Source organism: Artemia sp. Qi Xiang Cuo, chromosome 8 (assembly GCF_049724085.1).
Source record: "Artemia sp. Qi Xiang Cuo chromosome 8, ASM4972408v1, whole genome shotgun sequence".
Classification (NCBI taxonomy): domain Eukaryota; kingdom Metazoa; phylum Arthropoda; class Branchiopoda; order Anostraca; family Artemiidae; genus Artemia; species Artemia sp. Qi Xiang Cuo.
Window position 1 is genome coordinate 30,287,864 of NC_142801.1, and position 23,431 is coordinate 30,311,294.

At 35.8% G+C, this 23,431-nt stretch overlaps 1 protein-coding gene across 5 annotated transcripts in view; it reads right to left on the bottom strand.

The window, feature by feature from the left end:
- The window catches only part of LOC148949319 (retinol dehydrogenase 12-like), a 516,801-nt gene that overhangs the window by 87,580 nt on the left and 405,790 nt on the right, over positions 1–23,431 (bottom strand). For 4 of the 5 annotated variants that reach the window (XM_089093350.1, XM_089093353.1, XM_089093354.1 and 1 more), the window contains exons 2-3: positions 12,274–12,480; positions 8,381–8,473 (exon numbers count right to left, since the gene is read on the bottom strand). In XM_089093350.1, coding sequence (XP_088949476.1) covers positions 8,381–8,473; positions 12,274–12,430 — 250 coding nt within the window. In that variant the 5' untranslated portion in view covers positions 12,431–12,480. Of the gene's footprint in view, positions 1–8,380; positions 8,474–12,273; positions 12,481–14,115; positions 14,139–23,431 lie in introns of those variants that run through there. The other variant, XM_089093352.1, reaches the window with a different exon arrangement.

The window sequence follows — 23,431 nt, forward strand, 5'->3', positions numbered from 1 at the left end:
TATTTAATTTTACCTTAAGCAGCTTCATAACTATGATTTTTATATGATAATAAACCAAAGATATTGTATGTCTTCGGCTTGTGGTTGTTATTAAATAGAAAAAAACAAGTTTTGAAATGAAACTGAAAGTAAGGAATAACATTAAAACGAAATTAAATTATTACGTATCTCTTTTAAAGATCTTTTTTTTCATTCATTTCAATCATATGAGAATTTCTCAACTTGTGACTTTCTATTTCATAAAAATAGTTTTGACCTCTTTGGCCGTTTTGTTACTATGGCTTACAAAATTCGTTCCGCAAATATCGCTAATTTGTTACGTGGGAGAATCTTTCCATAGAGAAATTTCTCGTGGGGGAAGGGAATTTTCCATGGAGGAGGAGCTGGATTTCCCGACATTATTTAAAACCGATCAGCAATTAAATAAAAAACAAGTTTTTTCAACTGAAACTTGAAACACATATTACGTAAGGTGTCCGTGTAACTGAACCACCATGTAACTGAACCCCAAGCAACTGAGCCCCTGTAACTGAATCCCCGTGTAACTGAACCACCGTGCAAATGAACCCCCGTATAACCGAACCTCCGTGCAACTGAACCGTCGTGTAACTGAATCACAGGGCAACTAAACCCCATTTAACTAAACCCTCGTGTAACTAAACCCATGTGCAACTCAACCCCATTTAACTGAACCCTCATGTAACTAAACTCCCATGTAACTAAACCCCCGTGTAACTGAATCCACGTGGAACTGAACCACAGTAAAACTGAACCACCGTGCAACTGAACCACAGTAAAACTGAACCACCGTGCAACTGAACCACCGTTCAACTGAAAATATATATTCCCCAAATGTGGAAATATATAGCCGAAATTTGTTTCTAAACTATTATATTTTCATCCTATTTTGTTTTATTTCATTAGCATTAACAAAATTCCACTTCTTGCGTGGGTTCCAGCTAATTGGCATGTACTGCGATATCCTATATATCAGAGGCAACGCTATAGCGTTGCCTATAATAAAGGCGACACGGCTCCAATGTTTTATTATTTATATATTTTTCCACAGAGGCACTTCATACGGAAGGGGTCGTCGTAGAAACTTCAAAGGGGGCTCATTCGATTGGAAATCGAGAGTTCCAGTGCCCTTTTTAAGGGTCAAAAGTGATTGGAAGGCAACTAACATCCCTTCCACGCCCACCAGTTACCCAAACACATCCAAACAAAATTATGAAATAGCCAATTTGTTAGAAATAGTTCAAACATCAGATAATAAAAACTCCGAGGTTGACACAAACCCATTTTTTCACTTTGATTTTGTTCCTTTGATACCAGTTTTGATACTTTGATGAACAGGTGATTTTTTTTTTTAAGTTTAATTTTTACAAAACTTGAAACTTTTTGCAATCAAAAACGAACAAAAATTAATTTTAAAAAAAATAAACTTTCCGAAAAATAAGTTTTTCAAAGAAAAGTAAAGGCAATTTTAAACTTAAGCTCAGCAGACACAAATAACTGTTAAAATTCAAACTCAAAACGACTAGAAATCATAGGCAGCGCAATAGCGCTGGCCTAAGTAAAGAACGATGTTGGCACAATGTATTATTTTTTTTTTTCATACCCGGGCACTTCGTATCGAAGGAGTTGTAGAAACTTCGAAAAGGGCTAATTCGATTGAAAATTTGAATGGCTAGTGCCCATTTTAATAGTCAAAAGTAATTGGAAGGCAACTAGCCCGCCCCCCCCACGCCCATCATTCCCCCAAACAAATCCAATCAAAATTTTGAGATAGCCATTTTGTTCAGCGTAGTTGATTTCCAGATAGAAATTATGTTTTTGTTGAGGACACTCCCCCACAACCCTCGTGGCAAGGGTTTTAAGTTATGCCCTGAGGGCTTATAAAAACGATTTGGCACAATCTATTATTTATTATTTTTTCCTTTAGAGCAGGGCACTTCGTATCGAAGAAGTTATCGTAGAAACTTCAAAAAGGGCTCATTCAATTGGAAATTGGAGTGGCTTGTGCCCTTTTTAATAGTCGGAAGTGATTGGAAGGCAACTAACACCCCTTCCACGCCCACCATTTCCCAAAACACATCCAATCGAAATTTTGAGATAGCCATTTTGTTCAACGTAGTTGATTTCAAGATAGAAATTATGTTTTTGAGGGAGACACTCTTCCACAGCCTTCAGGGCAAGGATTGTAAGATATGCCCTGGGGGCATATAAGGTTTTAATAAAAGGTGTTGTCTTAGAAACTTCAAAAAAGGCTCATTTGACTGGAAATTCAAAGGGCTAGTGCTATTTTCAATAGTCGGAAGCGATTGGACGGCAACTAACCCCCCTCTCACGCCCAACATTTACCCAAACACATCCAATAAAAATTTGGAGATAGTCATTTTAATCAACGTAGATTTAAGTTCTGTGAATTAGGTCTTCGAGGATGACAACCCCCCCCCTCACAGCCCTCAGGGCAAGGGTTGTAAGTTATGCCCTGGGGGATATAAGGTTTTTATAAAACGCGTTGTCGTAGAAACTTCAAAAAGGGCTCGTTCGATTAGAAATTCAAATGGCTAGTGCCCTTTTTAATGGTCGAAAGTGAGTTTAGGGAAACTGATATACCTTCCATGCCCACCATTTCCCTAAACACATCCAATCAAAATTTTGAGATAGCCATTTTGTTCAATGCAGTTTAAAGTTCCGGAAATTATACGTTTGAGCAGGACACTCCCCCCACAGTCTTCAGGGCAAGGGTTATAAGTTATGCCCTGGCGCCATATAAGTTTTTATTGAAATCCTTGCTATAGAAACTTGAAAAAGGGCTCATTCGATTGGAAATCCAAAGGTCTATTGTCCTTTTTAATAGTCGAAAGTAATTTAAGGGCAACTAACCCCCTCTCTTGCCCACCATTTCCCCAAACACATCCAATAAAAAGTTTTAGATAGCCATTTGGTTCAGTGGTGTTGATTTATAGATAGAAATTATGTTTTTGAGGATGACACTCCCCCACAACCCTCAGGGCAAGGGCTGTAAGTTATGCCCTGGGGGCATATAAGGTTTTTTTATAGAACGCGTTGTCGTAGAAACTTCAAAAAGGGCGCATTCGATTGGAAATTGAAACGGCGAGTGCCCTTTTTAATATTCGAAAGTGATTGGAAGGCAACTAACACCCTTTCCACGCCCACCATTTCCCCAAACATATCCAATCAAAATTTTGAGATAGCCATTTTGTTCCACGCAGTTTAAAGTTCAGGAAATTATACCTTTGAGCAGGAAACTCCTCCCACAGTCTTCAGGGAAAGGGTTATAAGTTATGGCCTGGGGGCATACAAGGTTTTTATTGAAATCTTTGTCGTAGAAACTTGAAAAAGGGCTCATTCGGATGGAAATTCAAAAGGCTAGTGGCCTTTTTAATAGTCAAAAGTGATTTGAGGGCAATTAACCGCCTCTCATGCCCACGATTTCCCCAAACACATCCAATCAAAATTTTTAGAAACCATTTTATTCAACGTATTTGAAAGTTTTGGAAATTAGGTCTTTAAGGATGACAAACCATCCCCCACCACAACCCTCAGGGCAAGGGTTGTAAGTTATGCCCCGGGAGCATGTAAGGTTTTTATAGAAAGCGATGTTGCAAAAACATCAAAAAGGGCTCATTCAATTGAAAATTGAAAGGGCTAGTGCTCTTTTAATAGTCGAAAGTGATTGGAGGGCAACTAAGCCCCTCTCACGCCCACCATTTCCCCAAACACATCCAATCAAAATTTTGAGTCTTTTAGGATGATAACCCCCTCAAAACCCTCCATGCAAGGGTTGTAAGTTATGCCCTGGGGGCATATAAGATTTATATAGAAAGTTGTTGTAAAATTTCAAAAAGTACTCATTTGTTTGGAAATTGAAATTGCCCTTTTTAACAGTCGAAAGTGAGGGGAGGGAAAAAAATTGACCCCTCCCCCCTCTCACGCCCACCTTGCCCCAAACACATCCAATCAAAATTTCTAGATATCCATTTTGTTCAACGTAGTTGAAAGTTCTGGAAATTAGGTCTTTGAGAATGACAACCCCTCCCCCCACAGCCCTCAGGGCAAGGGTTGTAAGTTATGCCCTGGGGGCATATAACGTTTTTATAGAAAGCGTTGTCGTAGAAACTTCAAAAGAGTTCATTCAATTGGAAATTGAAAGGGTTAGTGCCTTTTTTAGTAATTTACACTTTACTGAAAAAAATACAAATGAATGTGCATTTTTAGTTTAATATACATATACTGATATTTAGTAATCAAAATGTTAATATTATTTGATTTATTAAAGTTATAAAAGTAAAAACATGCATAATTTTTTCAGTGAAGTGCAAATTTTGTTCTGGCCTTGGGATGGCATAGGGGTTTTGAGCCCAACTTATGTTAATTTCTGCTCGTTTTGAGTTTGACTCGATTGTTTATTGTAATTTCTGTTCGTTTTTGGTTTCATTTATTTATTGATGCTGATTTGTGGTAGTTTCATGCTTGGTAGATTATTTGATTTTATTTTTGCTCATTTTTTGTTTAATGGAGTTCATTACTTTTCTTTGAAAAACTTATTTTGTGTAAAAAGTTTTTTTAATTAATAACTATTAAAGAATAAATGAAACCCAAAACGAACAGAAATTAAATAATCAATCATAGCAAAAAACATACAACATGTAATAATATAAATGAATAAATAGATCTTAAAGCGAGTAATGCTTAGATTGAATATGAAAATCAAGCTTAAAACGAAAAAAAAAAATTCCTATTGAAGTATAAATGAAACTTAAAACGAACAGAAATTAAATAAACAATCAATGCAAACAAACATAGAATAGATATTAAGGTACATTAATAATTAAATCTTAAAACGAGTGAAACTGAAATTGAATATGAAAATCAAGCTTGAAACGAACAAAAATCACTACAAACAAGAGTATGGGTATCACCTCCTTCTCTTACTGTAAAAGTTTAAAACCTACTGCGTCACTGGCGCTTTACTGAAAACTATATGTGTCTTGAACAGTCCTGGAAAGTATAAACAACATCAAACTGAATATTTGATGTATAATGATATTTAATTGTAGAAAGATCCATCAGTTCAAGAATTTATTTCACTGTAATTTATTTTTATTTTCAATGCTGTAAGAACTGAAAAAGAAAATATTTGTAATATAATTTGTTTTCGGTTAAGCGCCAATGACGCAGTAGGCTTTTGGTTTTTATTTACAGTTAAGGAAAGAGGTAGTATACAAACACTTGTTTATAGTGAAACTATATTCGTCTTGAACAACTTTAAAAAGAGCTAATATATTAAACTAAATATTTGATGTATAATGATATTAACTGCTGAAAGCTCATCAGTTCAAAATGTTACTATAATTTTATTGTTTATTTTCAATATTAAGTACAAAAGAAAATATTTGTCATAAAATAGGTTTTCAGTAAAGCGCCAGTGATTCAGTTGGTTTGATGCTTTTAAAGTGAGAGAAGGAGGTGATACGCAAACTCTTGTTTATAGTGATTTTTGTTCGTTCCAAGTTTGATTTACATAATCAATTTAAGTTTCACTCATTTTTAGATTCATTTATTCATTTAAATTAGTGCCTATTGCATATTTGTTTGCATTGATTGTTTATTTAATTTCTGTTCGTTTAAAGTTTGATTCATACTTCAATAACAATTTTTTTTTGTTCGTTTTAAGCTTGATTTTCATATTCAATCTAAGCATTACTCGCTTTAAGATCAATTATTCATGTGTATTATTACTTGTTGTATGTTTTTGCTATGATTGTTTAGTTAATTTCTATTCGTTTTTGGGTTGCATTTATTCTTTAATAGTAATTTCTGGTCGTTTTGAGTTTTAATTTTAACAGGTATTTGTATCTGCTGAGCTTAAGTTTAAAATGGCCTTTACTTTTCTTTGAAAAACTTATTTTTCGAAAAAAAAATTTATTTAATAGCTAGAAATATTCTTGAAACTTTTATTGGAGCTAATTCGATATAAAGTTAAAAGTTGTAGGGCTGTTCTAGAGCTATACAAAAATGTGCTTCAATCCCACTTTCTAGGGCTATAATGATAGAAAGTAGGTGAGGGTTAGGACATGTGCTGCGGTTGAAGGATTGCCAAAGATTGTCCTTGTTTGCCAACCATCTAGGACCAAACATGGTTCTTGTTTATTATTCAGAAAACACAAAGAATTTGGATCTGCAAGATAAGACAATAACCAGTCTGTTTTCGGAGACAATCAACTTAGGCTCAAGGGAATAACGACGGTAAATTTTGTGTTATTCATATTATTGACTTACGAATAAAGTAAACATAACACTCAATGCCTTTTTGTATACTCTTTCCAAATATAATAATCATTTTGTCGGAAATGAATTTCACCCCCGCCCCTATATATACCAATTCAGGATATATATTTGCAAATTAGGGGGGTGGGAATAAATTTTATTTCTGATGTAAATGAGAGGTATGTTTAAACTTTCCCCCCACCCCCCTAATGTGCAAATATATACCCTGAATTGGCATATAAAGGGGTGGGGGTGAAATTCATTTCAGACAAAAAGGATTATCATTTATTGAAAGAGCATAAAAAAAGCCAACAAGTGGTGTGCTTACTTTATTTGTAAGTCAATAATATGAATAACGAAAAATTTACCAAAACTACGTTGTAGTTTTGTTTTATTTAAATATTTAACATATAGAGTTGGTATTTTGGTTAGGGTAGGTTACATTTTGCATGCACCACCGTTATATTTAACCCCCACCCCCCGAAGCTGAAAATATATTGCCCAAACTATATATATCCTATCTATCCCCCAAGCGTTTCACCTGTTTCAGCCCGTATCTCTGTAAATTGAATCAACTGGGGGGTTTTTCTGAATAATGGACAAGTACCCCAAACGAAAACCAGGTTATCAGCTAATGAAGTTGACAGATGTCATAAGGAAATATTTAAGGGAAATATGAACTTATTGGGAGGGTTCTAAAAGGGAAGCTCTCCATCGATTGTAATGGAGGAGGAGCGTGTGTAGCTGTGTAAAGATTGTAACTTGTGTTTTACCCAATGTAAGTACGGTGGTTGAGTTGCACGAGGGTTCAGTGGCACGGTGGTTCATTTGCACGGTGGTTCAGTTGTATGATGGTTCAGTTACACGGTGGTTCACTTGCACGATGGTTCAGTTGCAAGATGGTTCAGTTGTATGGTGGTTCAGTTGTACGATGGTTCAATTGCACGGTGGTTCAGTTGCATGGTGGTTCATTTACATGGTGGTTCAGTTACACGGGGGTTTAGTTAAATGGGGTTGAGTTGCACGAGGGTTCAGTTAAAGGGGGTTCACTTGAATGAGGGTTCAGTAGCACGAGGTTTCAGTTGCACGGGGGTTCAGTTGCACAGTGGTTCAATTGCACGGTGGTTCAGTTGTACGGTGGTTCAGTTGCACGGTGGTTCACTTACACGTGTGGTTCAGTTACAATGGAACCATTACGTATACGAGATGAGTTGCCTCTCCTCAATAGCTTGCTCTTACGCTAAACTCTCTTTTTTAACTTTTAAAAGAGGTTATTATTCTAATTAACAGCCTTTGTGATTCAGGAGTCATTCTTAAACAACTGGAACAAAATTCAAACTTCGGTTTTTATAAGGTTATTGTTAGTTTTAAAAAAGTAAAATTAATATGCAAATTTCGTTTTAATAATTCATGTACGGTGAGCCAAATTCAAAACCTTTGCATTAAATAAAAAACGTTCAGAAATTAAATAAAAAAAAAACAAGTTTTTTTAACTGAAAATATGGAGCAACCTTAAAACTTAAAACGAATAGAAATTATTCCGTATATGAAAGGGGCTGTCTCCTCCTCAACGCCCCGCTCTTTACGCTGAAGTTTGACTCTTTCTCACAACTCTAAGGTTATTATTAGTTAGAAAAAAGTAAAATTAATATTCAAATTTCGTTTTAATTATTCAAGTACGGTTAGCCAAATTCAAAACCTGCATTCATTCAAAGACGTTCAGAAATTAAATAAAAAAAACAAGTTTTCTTAAATAAAAGTAAGGAGCGACATTAAAACTTAAAACGAGCAGATATTATTCCGTATATGAAAGGGGCTGTCCCCTCCTCAACGCCTCGCTCTTTATGCTAAAGTTTTTTTTTTATTGTTTTATAAAGTAGAGTTGTGAGGAAGAGTCAAACTTCAGCGTAAAGAGCGGACGTTACCCCTTTTATGTACGGAATAATTTCTGTTCGTTTTAGGTTTTGATGTCGCTCCTTACTTACAGTTAAAAAAAACTTGTTTTTTTAATTCAATTTTTACTGGAGCGTTAGAACATTGAACGATAGTGCTAAAGGCTAATATATTTAATAGTACGTACCTCTGGCAGCGTTAGCCCGGTCCAGATTTCTACACGCTAAGATCACTCTTGCGCCCCTCAATGCCATGTCCATTGCTGTTTCTTTGCCAATCCCTGTAAATTTAAGACAATCAGTAAAAAAAAAAGTTAATAGACATATTTTCTAACTAATCGGTAGAGGACGTGCTTTCTAGGGTTTGACGTTGGATTTACGTATTTATCCGTTCAATTAAATAAACTGATCACCTCTCAAGGATCAATTCCATATCAGGGTGGCGAATATGGTCCATACGTGTCTTCCACGTAGCCTCTTGGTCTCGCTGTTTTTGACTAGTACGCTTGCTCACTGTATAAAGATTCTACAAGTTTTGCCAAATTCCCCAAATTTGAAACGACTGTCCCGTAGAATTATTATTTTTTTTGTAAATAAATATAGTTTTTCTTACCTTTCTCTTCAAGTTCTCTGTATTTTCAATGGGGTTTCTGGTGTTAAATAAAATGGAAACTTGGCTTTTCATGGATTGATTGAAAAAAAAATAATTACTAAAAGAAATAAAATAATTAGACAAAACACAAAACGAACAGAAGTTACAATAGATAACCGAGTCAAACTCAGAACCAGCAAAAATTAACATGAATAGGGCTGACAACCCCCAAGCCATTCTTAAGACCAGAACATTATTTGCACTTAACTGAAAATAATACATTTTAAATGTTTTCACTTTTTTTACTTTAATAAATAAAAATTATCAAAACTATCAGGAACAAATATCAGTATATGTATAAAAAACTGACAATCCACGGTCATTCATTCCAAAATTTGGAAAATTCCAAAATTAATAGTAGCAGCCTTGACTTTGGTGGCAGTAATAGTAGTAGAAGTAGTAATGACAGCAGTAGTAGTAGTATGAGTAGAAGCATTAGCATTAGGATCCAAATATTTCTTTTTGGTTAGTTCCTAAGACTTTGCTATTACACCCTTTCGACAACATGCACACAGGCTTCGGGGGGGGGGTGAATGGTTGCCACCCATTTACTTTTGACTCTTAAAAAAGGCAATAGAACTTCCGACATTCAATCAAATGAGCACCATCCGATCCGAAGTTTATACGACCACCCGTTCCATAAAAACCTTCCATGCCCCGAGGCATAACTTACAAATCTTGTCCCTGGGCTCTGGGGGGCTGTGTCCACCCTGAAGAAATTGTTATAGGCTCTTTGGACTATTGCGAACAAAATAGCTATCTTACAATTCCGATCAGATGTTGTTTGGGGAAAAGAAGATGTCAGGAGTGGGAGGACTAGTTGCCCTCCATCACTTTTGACTTTTGAAACGGAACTAGAACTACACATTTCCAATCAAATGGGCCTCCTCTAAAGTTCACACGACCAATCCTTCCATAAAAACATCATATACCCCCAGGGCATGACTGAAAATCCTTGCCCCTAGACTCTGGGGGGGGGAGGTCAATCCAACCCCAATTTTTGAACAAATGGCTATCTCAAAATTTCTGTCGGATGGATTTGGGGAAAACACGACGTGTAGAGGAGTGGGGGTTCAGAGCTGCCCTCTGATCACTTTGACTCTTAAAAAGGGCACTGGAACTTCTGATTACCAGTCCAATAAGCCCCCTCCGAAGTTTACACACCCACCATTTATATAAAATGCCCTCTTTCTTAGATGCCCCAGGGCAAAACTTATAGCCCTTGCCCCAAGGACTGTAGGGGGTTGTCACCCTCAAAGACATAATTTCCAGACCTTTCAACTACGCTGAAAAAAATGGCTGTCTCAAAATTTTGATTGGATGTGTTTGGAAAAATGATGTGTTTCGGGAGGGGGGCGGTTGCCCTCCAATCCCTTTTGACTATTGAAAGGGGTACTGCGCCTTTCAATTTCTAATCGAATGATCCCTTTTCGAAAATTCTACGACAAGTCCTTCTATAAAAAGTGCCCTGGCCGAAAAAAAATAATAAAAATAACTAAAAAATACATTGTGCCCACGTCGCTCTTTACTTATGCAGCGCTATTGCGCTGCCTATGATATACTAATCTTGACTATAAGTTTAGCCATTTCTCCGTTATGAAGGACCAAGAATAAACAGGTATATCTACATATAAGGCGAATAAACATACTTTTTCTTACTTTTTCTTCAATTACTTAATTGTTTTAATGGGTGTCAGATAGGTTTCGGGCAGAATGAAAGCATGGCTGTTCATAGCTATCTGTGTATTATTAAGTTTTGAAAGAACAGGCATATGTTCATGTAAGATAAATAAACATACTCTTTCTTACTTTTCTCTTCAGTTTCTTTATATTTTGAACATGCTTTAGATCGAATGAAAGCGTGGCATTGCAAAGGCATACTAACTTTGTGGCAACAGCTTCAGATAATCATGTGCTATTAAGCTTATACTAAGAAAGCATTTGCACGTATAAGCAGGGCATGAATAAAAATTCTTTTTTTTGTTTAATATTTCAGAATAAAGAACCTGATCTAGATGTATAAAGCGATCAGGGAGAGCAAGGAGTATATCATTTGCGCTTTTTTCTAAAGTTTTTTGGTCCTTTTTGGCCCTATAGGCTATAAACAAAAGTTAGCTAATTTTGTGTAGTTGCTATTCTTTTTTTTTCTGATTTCTCACCAACAATTGGTTCATAATGCAAAATAAATTTTATCGAAAAATCCAAACTTTTGCGGAGGGTCTAGGGCCGTATTGGGTTAACTAAGAGGAAAGGGATGAGGCTAGTGAGCCAGACCCGGCCCTAGACTAGCTGCTAGTCTAAACTAGCTGGACTTTACCATTCTCGCGGATCGAGCTCATTTTTGACATTTATTTTTTAGAACCAATGATCGAACATAGTTGAAACTAGACATATTTCAAGGCATTCAGGAACTAACTCAACGCTTAATAGCCTTATTACAATTAATGCTTATAATTTTTGGCGTTCAATAGGCAATTGCAATTTTTGAATTGCGTCTAAAAGCACTTGTTGAAAAGTATTTTTATAAACTACTTTTTATGAAAAAACATTTAGTTTTGAAACAGCCTCAACGTTCAATAAGCTTACAGCAATTCATTTTTGTAATTTTTTGTGATCAATAAGCACTTGCAATTATTTAATTGTGTTCAATAGCGCTTACGGAAACTATTATATTAATTATTTGCTTATTGCGCGTCAGAATAAGTTTCAAGTTCTTAATTCCAGATAGAAGATTCTTCGTGTGTTCATCTACAAGGACAAATTGAAAAATCTTCCTGTTGGAACCTTTCTTAGAAAGTGTTGTGGAGCTGCCAAATTTTTAACTTTAGATTTTTTTCATTTTAACTATTACTTTTGGTACAATAGAAGCATCAGGGGAGCATATAGAGTGAAAGACAAACCAATAGAATTTAACTATGTCTTCCACTTTTCAAATTACTGACAATTAGAATAATAATTGCAATTACTCAATAACAAATCGTAATTAATCAGAAAAAGAACTATGTTGAACTCAAGGAAAGTTCTAGTTTTCAGACATCTCCCAAATCTCCTAAAGGCTTCAGACTTTCTTTTCAAATTTTATCAATTGTATGTAAACTTCTATTATATACAAGTTGACATACAAGTATATACAAGTTGACATCTACTCCAGTCTGAAGAACAATTGGACAAGAACAATTCGTCCAGTTTAACGAAAGACGGTCGAGAGCAGGACGAAACCAAAAACAAACTTATATGCCACAAATAAATGGTTCACTAATTAAAACTCAAGAAGTTGTTCTTCTGAGCCTGCTTCCTCAAACTAATTTCAGATAGGCCTAAAGAAGAGAAAAATCAAAATCAGGGTATTTCAAAAAAAAAAAGAACTCTTCAAATACTGTTAGAAATACACAGAAGGACACAAATCTTAAACGAGGAAATGTTATTTACCTGTGTTGGCACCGGTGATGATGACTGTTTTCCCGTCCAATCGCTTTGTTGATGTACATACTCCACATGTCCAATGTAAATAGATCTTAATCACTAAAATTAAACTGGCCAAAAATATAATGGTTTGGGTTGACCAGCTTAATTCAAAAAGCCACATCCTTGACCAAAAATAAAATGCAAGATGAACCCAATTTCTCAACTCCTAACCTGCAATAAATAATCTTATCTGACTTGTTTATGTTCAAAGTTTAAATAGAGAGAGAGAGAGAGATAGGAAAATGACTTGGATACTAATTACTTGGTGCTTGATTAAATTAAGAAAAAAACTTTTTTTTAATGAAAGTAAAGAGCGACATTCAAACATAAAACAAGCAGAGATTATTCCGTATATGAGAGGGCTGCTCCCTCCTTAATCCCCCGGGTAAAAGAATAAAGAAAATCCACAATAAAAACATAACTTTCCAAGTATTTCGAAAAACGATTTTTTCCTAGAAAATGCAGCTCTCTGGAGTCAGTCGTTCTTTAAAGTATGTTCATACTGATTTTAATATATATTTTTCACTTAAAAAAGCGAATACGCATTCTAACTGTAGAACTAGACTAAAGAGGTGATAGTATATTCATAAAAGAAAATATCTGCAAAACTTTGTTTTAAATGATGATCATCCTTTCGCAATCTTCTACTCTTAAACTGAGCTTTGAGCCTTTGATGCAATGCAAGCTTGGCTAGGCACCAACATTTTCGTTGATTCAGGACTACTTTTGAAAGAGATCAGATATGCTGATTGGTTTACAGCAAAGTATAATCACCTACGGAACAAGTACTGACAAAACTCTCCAAAAGTGACCCCGCGTACCTCAGCGCCTCTAGACGCAAAAATGTTGTACTACTTAATCGCTCCGAGCCAAAGTACTTTGCTCCGGCCAATAACTATGCTAGAGCGTGATTCAGGCGACGAGTTACGTACTTGTTCCGTAGGTGATTATACTTTGGTTGCCAGGTTCGCATAGGTATACAAAGGGTCACTTTTTTGTGTGGAGAGGATAGGTTTTGTCAGTACTTGTTCCGTAGGTGATTATACTTTGGTTTACAGTAATGGTGTCTAAACATCAGTGTCTAGCTAAGTAGCTAAGCCACTATATCAATTGAGCTTTCGGATGTTAGAAACCAGAAATAAAATGTATGGGTCAAATATAAAATTCGTAATAAAACTAGCATAGGAGCAAGCATCTGGGTTCTTAAACAACAAATTGGAAAATGTGAGGGTTAGGTGGTTGTTTGCATCGAGTTAATTTTTCCGCTCTCATGCCATGCTTAGCACCATTACAATAAAAATGCGTGCAAATCGAGGGGGGATTTGCACTGACATTGTTCCAAAGGACCGCAACTCAAAAATGCCAATAAACTAATTTTTCTCGATTTTCTGGGCCCCACCCGTTAATTATCGGAAAAGTCCTCTTATACCCCACTTCCATGGTTGGAAACTTTGTGTACCAATAAGAACATGGAAACTTTTAACTCGTGCCTGCGAAGTTGCATTAGCCAAAGACCAATATGTAACAAGAAACAAATTATTCTCGTCTTTGAAGATCAGTAAAAATATATGTTAAAATATTGAAGACAAATAAAATGGTCACTCAACCCAACTGCAAGAATTCACATAGGATATTTTCCTCTTTTTACCAGTAAAGAGCGAAATATACTGTAGGATTTACAGGGGGGGGGGGCATATTTCCTCTTCTAAAACTAAACTTCATTTATCTCTAGTTTCACTCTCACCGTTTACAATCGACTATTGTCAATCAGTTAACACAATCAGAACGAAATTTTCTTTAACTAACCAAAATTGGGTATGTGAGCAAACACAGCGTATTCTTACGCAATTGTGAGTGATTGAAACACTAAATTTTGATCATTGACTTTCATGAGCTTTTCGGCAAGCACAAAACAGTGGAACACACTAGAAAAAAAAACTGAATTAAAAATTTATCACATTTTCTGTCAAATTTCTAAAACTAGGATGCTTAAATCAAGGACATATACACAAATTAATTTATTTCGTTTTTCACAAGGTATCGAAAATCATTCTTGATGTTATTGACTTTTCCTTACGTAACATGAGTGAAAACTTGCGTTTCCAGTCCAACCAGAAAGGCGAAAGTAAATAAAGCACTTTGGTACTTCAAATACCTAGTTGGGCGAATTTGATTAAACGATATATCGATATTTTACTTTCGATATTCGATAATCGATATATCGATTTCGATATTTCTCATCTTTTTTTGTTGAGATTAACTCTTGGCTTTGGCAAAGATCAATACAAAAAATTTGTATTTGAATCGTATTTTGCACATTTTTTTTGAATAATATAAAATCAAACGTTAAAAACAAACTTGGACTACATAAGCGAATATCATAGAAATCCAGATTTGAAATTAATCGAGCTCAGGATAAAGAAAGATTACTTACTGGCCACTTTTGGCTATTCATACTCAGCCACGTGTCATTGTTTTCCCTTGAGTATTGGTTCTACCTTTCAGTGACTAAATAAATAAAAAAAACAAGCTTTTTTAAATGAAAGTAAGGATCAGCATTAAAACTTAAAAAGAATAAGAATTATTGCGTGTATGAGAGGGACGCCCCTCATATACATTTTTTAGTATTTTAAAAAAGTTTTTTATTCTAATTAAATGAACCTTATGTTCCAGGAGCAGTTCTAAAACATTGGGACACAAAGTTAAACTTTAAGATATAGGGTGAGGCATTGAGGAGGGGTGTCTCCCCTCATATGCGGTATGGTTTATTTTCGCTTTAAGTTTCAATTTTATTCTCTAGTTTCAGTTGAACAAACTTGTTTTTTTTATATTTAATTTCTGATTGTTTCCAAATAATGCCGAGAAATCTGCCTCTCTCTTCCGAGAGAAATCCCTCCCCCACGAAAATTCTTCCATGGTAAGCTCCATCTTCTTAAAATACCCTCATGACAAATCCGTCCCGGCTGAAAATTCCGCCCAAAAATTTTCTTGCAGAAAATCTCACCGAAAAAATTCTCTTTAGCCTACTTTCATTTAAAAAAGACTTGTTTTTCATTTAATTCATAATATTTTTTTTCAAATTATGCCGGAAAAATCCCTCAGTGGAAAATTTCTCCTGGAAATTCCATCCTCCCCATTGGAAAGTTTCTCCCGTAGAAAATTCTCCCACGAAAAAAAAACCCCAGACAATTATAACCTCTCTGACAATTTCCCCGGAACATCTCTAGATGTAAAATTTAATCGGCAAAGAGAAAGTAAGACAAATTTCGTATAGGAATTCTGGCAAATTCTCCCATGCAAAATTTCTCCTTGTAAGTTCATCCCCAGAAACTTCCCTGTCGATGAAAAATTTTCCCGTGGTAAATCCTCCCGTTAAAAATTCCCCTTTAACAAAAAAGTCTGTTTACTTCCAAATAACAAATACTAGGCTATTTGTAAATAACAGAAAAAATCCATAACCTATAGCCCTTGCACCAGGTGCTGTGGGGGGTTCATGACAGTTTAACCGGAACATTTCTAAGCGAAAAATTGAATTGGCAAAGAGAAAGTAGGGCAAATTTTGTATAGAAGTTCTGGTAAGTTCTCCCATTTAAAATTGCCCCTTGTAAGTTCATCCCGGGAAACTTCCCTATCCATGTAAAATTCTCCCCTTGGAAAATCCCCCCCCCCCCGAAAATTCCCCCTCCCTGAAAAATGTCTGTTTACTTAAAAATAAAAAATACTATACGTAGACAAGAGGCAAAATTCATAACATATAGCCCTTCCCTCCTCGTTGTGGGGGGGGGTCATGTCATCTCCTTAGGAACAAAATAGAAATCGTACAATTTTGATTGGATGATTTTTGGGGGCAAGGGCGTGGGATAAGGGCTAGTAGCCCTCCACTATTTTTGGCCACTTTAAAGGGGCACTAGAACTTTTAGTTTTCGTTCAAATGAGCCCTCTCTCGATATTCTTCGACCATTAGTTAAATACGATCACCCTGGCGAAAAGAAAAACAACAAACAAATAAATACGTATCCGTGATACGTGTGTATTTGTGATACGTGTTTACTCTCTTCTGACAAAAATACAAAATTCCACGTACTTGCACATTGGAGGTTGAAACCATTACAACAGGTTTCCATGATGTGTTCAATTTGATACTGCGCTTTTCATTAAGATTCCTTGAATTTTTGGGGGTGTTTCTTCCCATTTCGAAAATCACGCAAATTTTTCTCCGTTTCGTAGCTTTTGATGGGTATATTAAACTTAATGACTTGTACATATTTGAAAACAGCGCAAAAAGCTAATTCTATTGACGTATATATTGTTATCAAGATCCTATTTTTCGAGTTTCGGTTACTATTGGGCCGATTCGCTCGTTACTAACAGGTTGTTACCCCAAACTATTTGATTGACTCATCAGCATTTGAACTGATCACCTCATACACATATTTTTTAGATCCATATTACATGGGCACCGGCAAGGGGGGGGAGGGGAGGGGCAGGGGGCATGCCCCCCCCGGTAATTTGGGACTATAAAGTAATTTTATGAAAAACAAATAAAAGAGAGAAGAATAGGGGAAAACCATGGAAAAGTGTGTGTTGCCCCATTGGCTGCCTCCCAATAGTTTTTGACCCTTAATAAGGAAAAATATAAGTTCTAATTTGTGACCGAGTGACCCCTTTCTAGTTTTCCACAGACATTTTTTTATATGATTTGGTTGGAGCAACAAAAAAATGAAATTCCTAATAGTAATGAATGGTAATTAAATACTTATCAGTAACGAAAGTATAAGAACCTAACTATTGATAACATTCAGTCAAAGAATCGGCTCTTTATGGTGATCCTAAATATGTATTTGTTTATTAGTAATTAGTGCAGTTATTAGTGCACAAGAAAGTTCGGATAATTATACAAAACAATTTAATAAGCGGCAATTTCAGTAAAAATATGCCGTCAACTTTCGCTTGCATTGCAAGAGTACCCATGGGCTGATATATGAACCACTAAGCTAATATATAAGCCACTATAATCAGAAATATTTCCCTTGAAAGGAATGCTGGGGATCTCTGTATTTTACCCGTGAACGGATACGTTCTTTGCGTTTTATTAAATAAAAAACAAGTTTTTTCAACAGAGAGTACGGAGCAACATTAAAACTTAAAACAAACAGAAATTATTACGCATATGAGGGGGTTCGCCCCCCAGTCAAAACATCGCTCTTTACGCTAAAGTTCGAATTTTGATCGAATCACAAATCCCTCACAGAGGCCGTTTAATTAGAATAGATAGCTCTTTTTGAAAATACTAAAAAAAAATAGCGTAAAGAGCGAGGTATTGACTAGGGGTGAACCCCCTCATATACGTAATAATTTTTGTTCGTTTTAAGTTTTAATGTTGTTCCTTACTTTCTATTGAAAAAACTTGTTTTTTTATATTTAATTCCTGATCGTTTTTAAATAATGTTGGGAAATCCGGCCCCCCTTCATAGAAACGTCCCTTCCCCCAATAAAACATCCTCCATGAAATATCCTCCCGCATAAGCCCCTCCTCCTACCCCCCCCCACCAGAAAAAAATCCCTCCTGACAACGTCTGTATACTTCCCAATAACCGATACTATATGTAAACAATGGGCAAAGTTCATAACTTGCAACCTTTCCCCCGGGAACTGTGGGGGATTAAGTCATCCTCAAAGACATATCGACTATACTGAACAAAACGGCTATCTCAAAATTTTGACTGGTCATTATTTTATTGGTCATTTAAAAAGGGCACTAGAACTTTTAATTTCCTTTCGAATGAACCCTCTCAGAATAATCAAGGACTACTGGATCGATACGATCACCCCTTGGGAAAAAAACAAAACAAACAAACGCGCATCCGTGATCTTTCTTCTGGCAAAAAATACAAAATTCCACATTTTTGCAGATAGGAGCTTGAAACATCTACAGTAGGGTTTCCTGTTACGCTGAATCTGATGGTTTGATTTTCATTAAGATTCAATCATTTTTACGGGGTGATTCCCCCTATTTTCAAAAATAAGGCAAACTTTTGATGGGTAAGACTAAACTTGATGAAACTTATATATTTGAAATCAGCATAAAAATCCAATTCTTTTGGTGTATTTACTGGTATTAAAATTCCGTTTTTAGAGTTTCGGTTACTATTGAGCCGGGTCGCTCCTTACTTACACTTCGTTACCACGAACTGTTTGATTACGATTTTTTTTTTTCAGCAGTGATTGTATTTATCAAGTTGTCGCATAGAAAAAGATTTAATTTTTACAGTTACAAAGTATAAAGGTGTTAAATATATTGGTTTTTGGTGTTCAAAATTAAATTAAAAATATTGAATTAAAAATTTATATTTGATTTACTTAATCTTAGTTTTAATGTTTTACTTTGAACAAACTACTTTGATAATGCTATACTTTTTAAAAACACTGAGCAGTCTAAAGGCATTAAATATTTTGGTGTTTGATAATCAAGTACAAACCTGTCGATATAGTTAAAAATTAATTGAAAAAACTTTTTCCACAAAATAAGTTTTTCAAAGAAAAGTAAAGAACTCCATTAAACAAAAAATGAGCAAAAAAAAATCAAATAATCTACCAAGCGTGAAACTATCACAAATCAGCATCGATAAATAAATGAAACCCAAAACGAACAGAAATTACAATAAATAACCGAATCAAATTCAAAACGAGCAGAAATCAACATAAGTTGGGGCTCAAAATCCCTATGCCTTCCCAAGGCCAGAACATAATTTGCACTTTAATGAAAAAAAAAAACAAATGAATGGGCATTGTCAGTTCAATATACATATACTGATATTTAGTAATCAAAATGTTAATATTATTTGATTTATTAAAGTTATAAAAGTAAACACATTTACATTTTTTTCAGTAAAGTGGAAAGAAAACTTGACACCATTCCTAATAAAATCTGTTTACTTTCTTTGATAGATTGGATACACTTACCCTATTTTGATTTGGTTAAATTTTAAGAGCACAAGTAGCCTCGAAAGTTTGAACATAATACCCTCAGTCGTTCTTGGGATACTGCTGAGATGCATTATTGGGAATTAGCATTATCGCAGTGCATTTTGATTTAATATTAAGGCAACATTTAGTTTTTAAACATAATGGGCAAATGAGAGGGTGGGCGTGGGAGGGGGATTATTTGCCCTCCAATCACTTTCGACCATTAAATAGGTCATCAGCCCTTTCTATTTTCAATCGAATGAGCCGTTTTCGTAGTTCCTACGACAACGTAGTTTCCACGGTAAAAGGACCGCTTCGGCTGTTGGTTCTTCTCCTTCAGGATCCAACTTCAGGTCTTATCTTGGGCCACTGTTGGAACCCTTGGTCCCAGTTTTTCAGATAAATGTCCCTCCCAGATTCATTTCTTTTCGCCCCTTAATTATTTTCCTTCCTAAGTAATAAATATTAATTTTCCTTTTATTTTTGTGACGCCATTTTTGGTCTTCTTAATTGCGTACGTGTTTAATAGACCACGAGGTAAGAAATTGCGCAGTTAGGGAGGTTGGCCAGTAAATTAGTAAGTCCTAGGATTGGCTGGAAAGATTCATTTACCACCCTCGTAACCCCTGTCGCAGCACGCGGCTAGCGGGCTGGGAGAAAGAGTCCTTTTTAGTTCAGTTCTTTTATACAACGTGTTGTGAATACAGTAAGGTTTTTTATGTACTCTTTTAACTTTTCAGCTTAGGTCGAAACTAAAAAGATAGTTAGAAAACCTTATCGGTAAACTTTGGCTTGAAATGTGGCCATAGAACATCCGATCACGTTAGGATACGGAACCGTGGGAGTAACCACATAAATCCCACTCATTTGGGGCCGACGAGGGATCTGCCCCTCCTGTAAGCGGCATAGCAACTCTTTGCGCCATTTACTCCTTTAGAAGTGGTGACCCCCGCACATTAAACATCCAATAAGTGGTGCCAGCGGTACCCACACATCCAATAAGTGGTGGCAGCGATTTAAGATCCTATCAGTAAATCTGATAATAAAAGAATTTCGCGCTTTCGAAGAGACGGGTTAATTTGGCCTAGAAAGTAGCCTATGGTGAGTACATATATAAAAATCTTAAAGAGAAAATTTTTATCTGAGCTGTGCCTAGTCAGATATTAATAGGTAATAAAATTTAAAAATCAATAAATCACGCGAATAATTAAATTCTGAGACAAGGGAGGCTGCGCCACCCACAGATAATCGACAAATTAAAAGGAGATAATTATTCACGAAAAGATAAAAAGAAACATTGAAAAAAGGATTTTCCTTTGGACAGAAGAGGTTAAGTAAACCTTGAAATAATGGCGGACAAACGAAGAATTCAGACAAAATCTACAGTGGTAAAACGAAAATCGGATTCAGACACACAATTGTATGCGACTCCCGCTGGAAATACTCTAAAAAAAACACCATCAAATAGAACCATATATCACTTAACAGGTAAAATAGACATTTCGGAGACATGTGAAGAGGATATCTTCAAACCAAAATCAATAATAGAGCGATCCCCTGTACGAACCAGAGAAGGAGAGAAAAGTCTAAAACAAGTGCAGAAAGAATTACTCGCTGATAGAGAAACCCGAACCAAAGAAACAGTGGCGATAATACATGAGGAAAAATCATTACATGAAAGAACTGGTATAACAAAACAAACTCACCCGTCAGAGAAGGTACAAAAAGTAGGGGAGTTGCGGAGAGAAGAAAATACTATACAACGAGAAGACTCAGAAAATAAATTAAGAAAATATAAAGACAGTGATATTTAAAGTAGGCCAAGTAGCAGAAGTAGTAGAAGCTCAATTTCCAGAAGGAGCTCACGAAAAGGCACTCAAATAGATATGGCGCAACAACTTTTAAATTTCATAGAGAATGAAAGATTAGACAGAGTGCGAAAGGAGGAGGAAGATAGAGAACAAAGAGAAAGAGATAGAGTAGCCAGAGACAAAAAAGAAGAGGCTGATAGGATAGCCAGAGAAAAAAGGAGGAGGCAGACAGAGAGGAAAGAAAATACATAATGGAAATGATTGCAGGGAGAAATTACCAAGAGCCTCAGAAATCGTCTACAATAGAGATAATGCAGGCAGTAAACCTTCAACCAATGAAAGAAAATGAAGATGTACATTTATTCATACACAATTTTGAAAAAACGGCGGAATTAAGCGGATTACCGAGAGAAAATTGGGTGACAAGAATACAGCCCCTCCTTAACTACAAAGCACAAATTGCTTTTATAGCATTACCAATGGAGTACTCAAAAGATTTTGAAAGACTAAAACAAGCCATTTTTGAAAAATTTCAACTCTCCCCCGAGCACTTTCAAAGAAGGTTTAGAAATGAAAGAAAACGAGACAACGAAACATATAAAGAATTCGGGTACAAATTAAAATGGCTAGAGTTAGAAAATTATAGAATGTATGAAGACCCGGAAGAGATAAAAGAAAAAATGACGAAAGTGGTAAATAAAACAGTAATGGAACAATTTTTAGAAAACACCCACAGAGAATTGAAAATATATTTGAAAGAAAAGAACCCAAAAACAAGCGAAGAAATGGCGGAAATGGCGAATAGGTGGACCGAAATAAGAGAAGAAATTGAGGAGATAGACACATTTCAAAATAAAGAGTATAACAAAGATAGGCATTATAACACAGCGCAAGGAAGATTAACTTGCTATAACTGTGATACCACGGGGCATTTTGCAAGAAACTTCCCCAATACATATGACCATACACCACATAAAACGACAGCTTGGGGCATGACCCATAATAGGGAAGAAATTACGCATTTGCAGTCGCACAAGATATACGAAAAATTGAACGGGGAATTAGTTGAAATGGCAATTGATTCTAGCAGTGACCAAACTTAGGTGTGAACTGACCTAATTAATAGAACGGAGATAGACCATAAAAATAAAAATACGACATTATGTTATTATGGAGACAAGCACCCATGCCCGTCTGCTTGGGTTAGAATAGAAATTCCAAAGAAGGACGGTACGGTCCAGAGAAAAACGATAAAAGTAGCCTTAGTACCTACGCTAGCAGTGGATGTTTCAGTAGGAGGAGACTTTGGAGATATCGGAAATCTCCTATCGTTAGAAGCGACTTCTTTAACAGAGGAAAAATTACAAAATTACACTACGATGGAAGAATATGCTACTTTGTTGACAAGGCGGGGAGGTGGACCGGCCCATAAAACAAATTGGAAGGCTGTGCCACCCTGTTGGAAAAATGAAATACTTGATACTCGGGTTCAAAATGTTGATAATCCACAAAAATGGGATGCGGAAGTAAAAAGACCACAAAATATTGAAAATAAGAAGAGCGAAATTGATTTTTCAGGAAAAATTGCAGAAAATGGAAAACTTGAAAACACTTCTAATGAATATGAGACGCTAACAAGTATAGGCCAAAATGAAACACCGATTGTACCAGAGAAAAAGGAGACAAAATTTATTGTACGCGCTTTTCCTCGGAAAATTCGAGAAATTTTTGTAAAATATGAAAAACCAAATGTCGGATTACATTTCCCATTTGATGACGAAATAATTGTTTCTGCGGTAAGAATAAAGAGAAGTAAAAGAGAGAAAAAAGATATTAAACGGAGCTACAATGAAGTGAGGCAGTCAAAGATAGTGGACACTGGAGTCCAAATCAGTTTTAACGATGATTTATTATTTTGCGCGAATGACAAAATTGAGAAAAGTAGAGATGAAAAGAGAAGTGTACAAAAGAGCAAAAATTTGGAGATTCAGTCAGCAGTGGCGAAAAATAAAAAAAAATTTGGATGGGCTGTGCCTTGATGACATAAATAATAGGGGGACAAAGAGGTCCAAGAGCCACTGGGAAAATTACGAAATTATGATAAGACGAAAAAACTTAGGAGGGAGGAGAAGACCCATGACATAGAATTGACTTGTCAACAACGAGTTACGGAAAGATTGGGAGATACTGAATTGTGGGTTGGATTGAAAAAAAATTGGGAAGAAATCTGAGAATGGTTTTATTAACTCAAAAGAGGGTTTGTTCCTTTATGAGGGGGAGGAATCCCTTGGGGAAGACCCCCTGCGGGAAGACGTGAAAGATAGCCCTTTTCCTCAATGCACAAC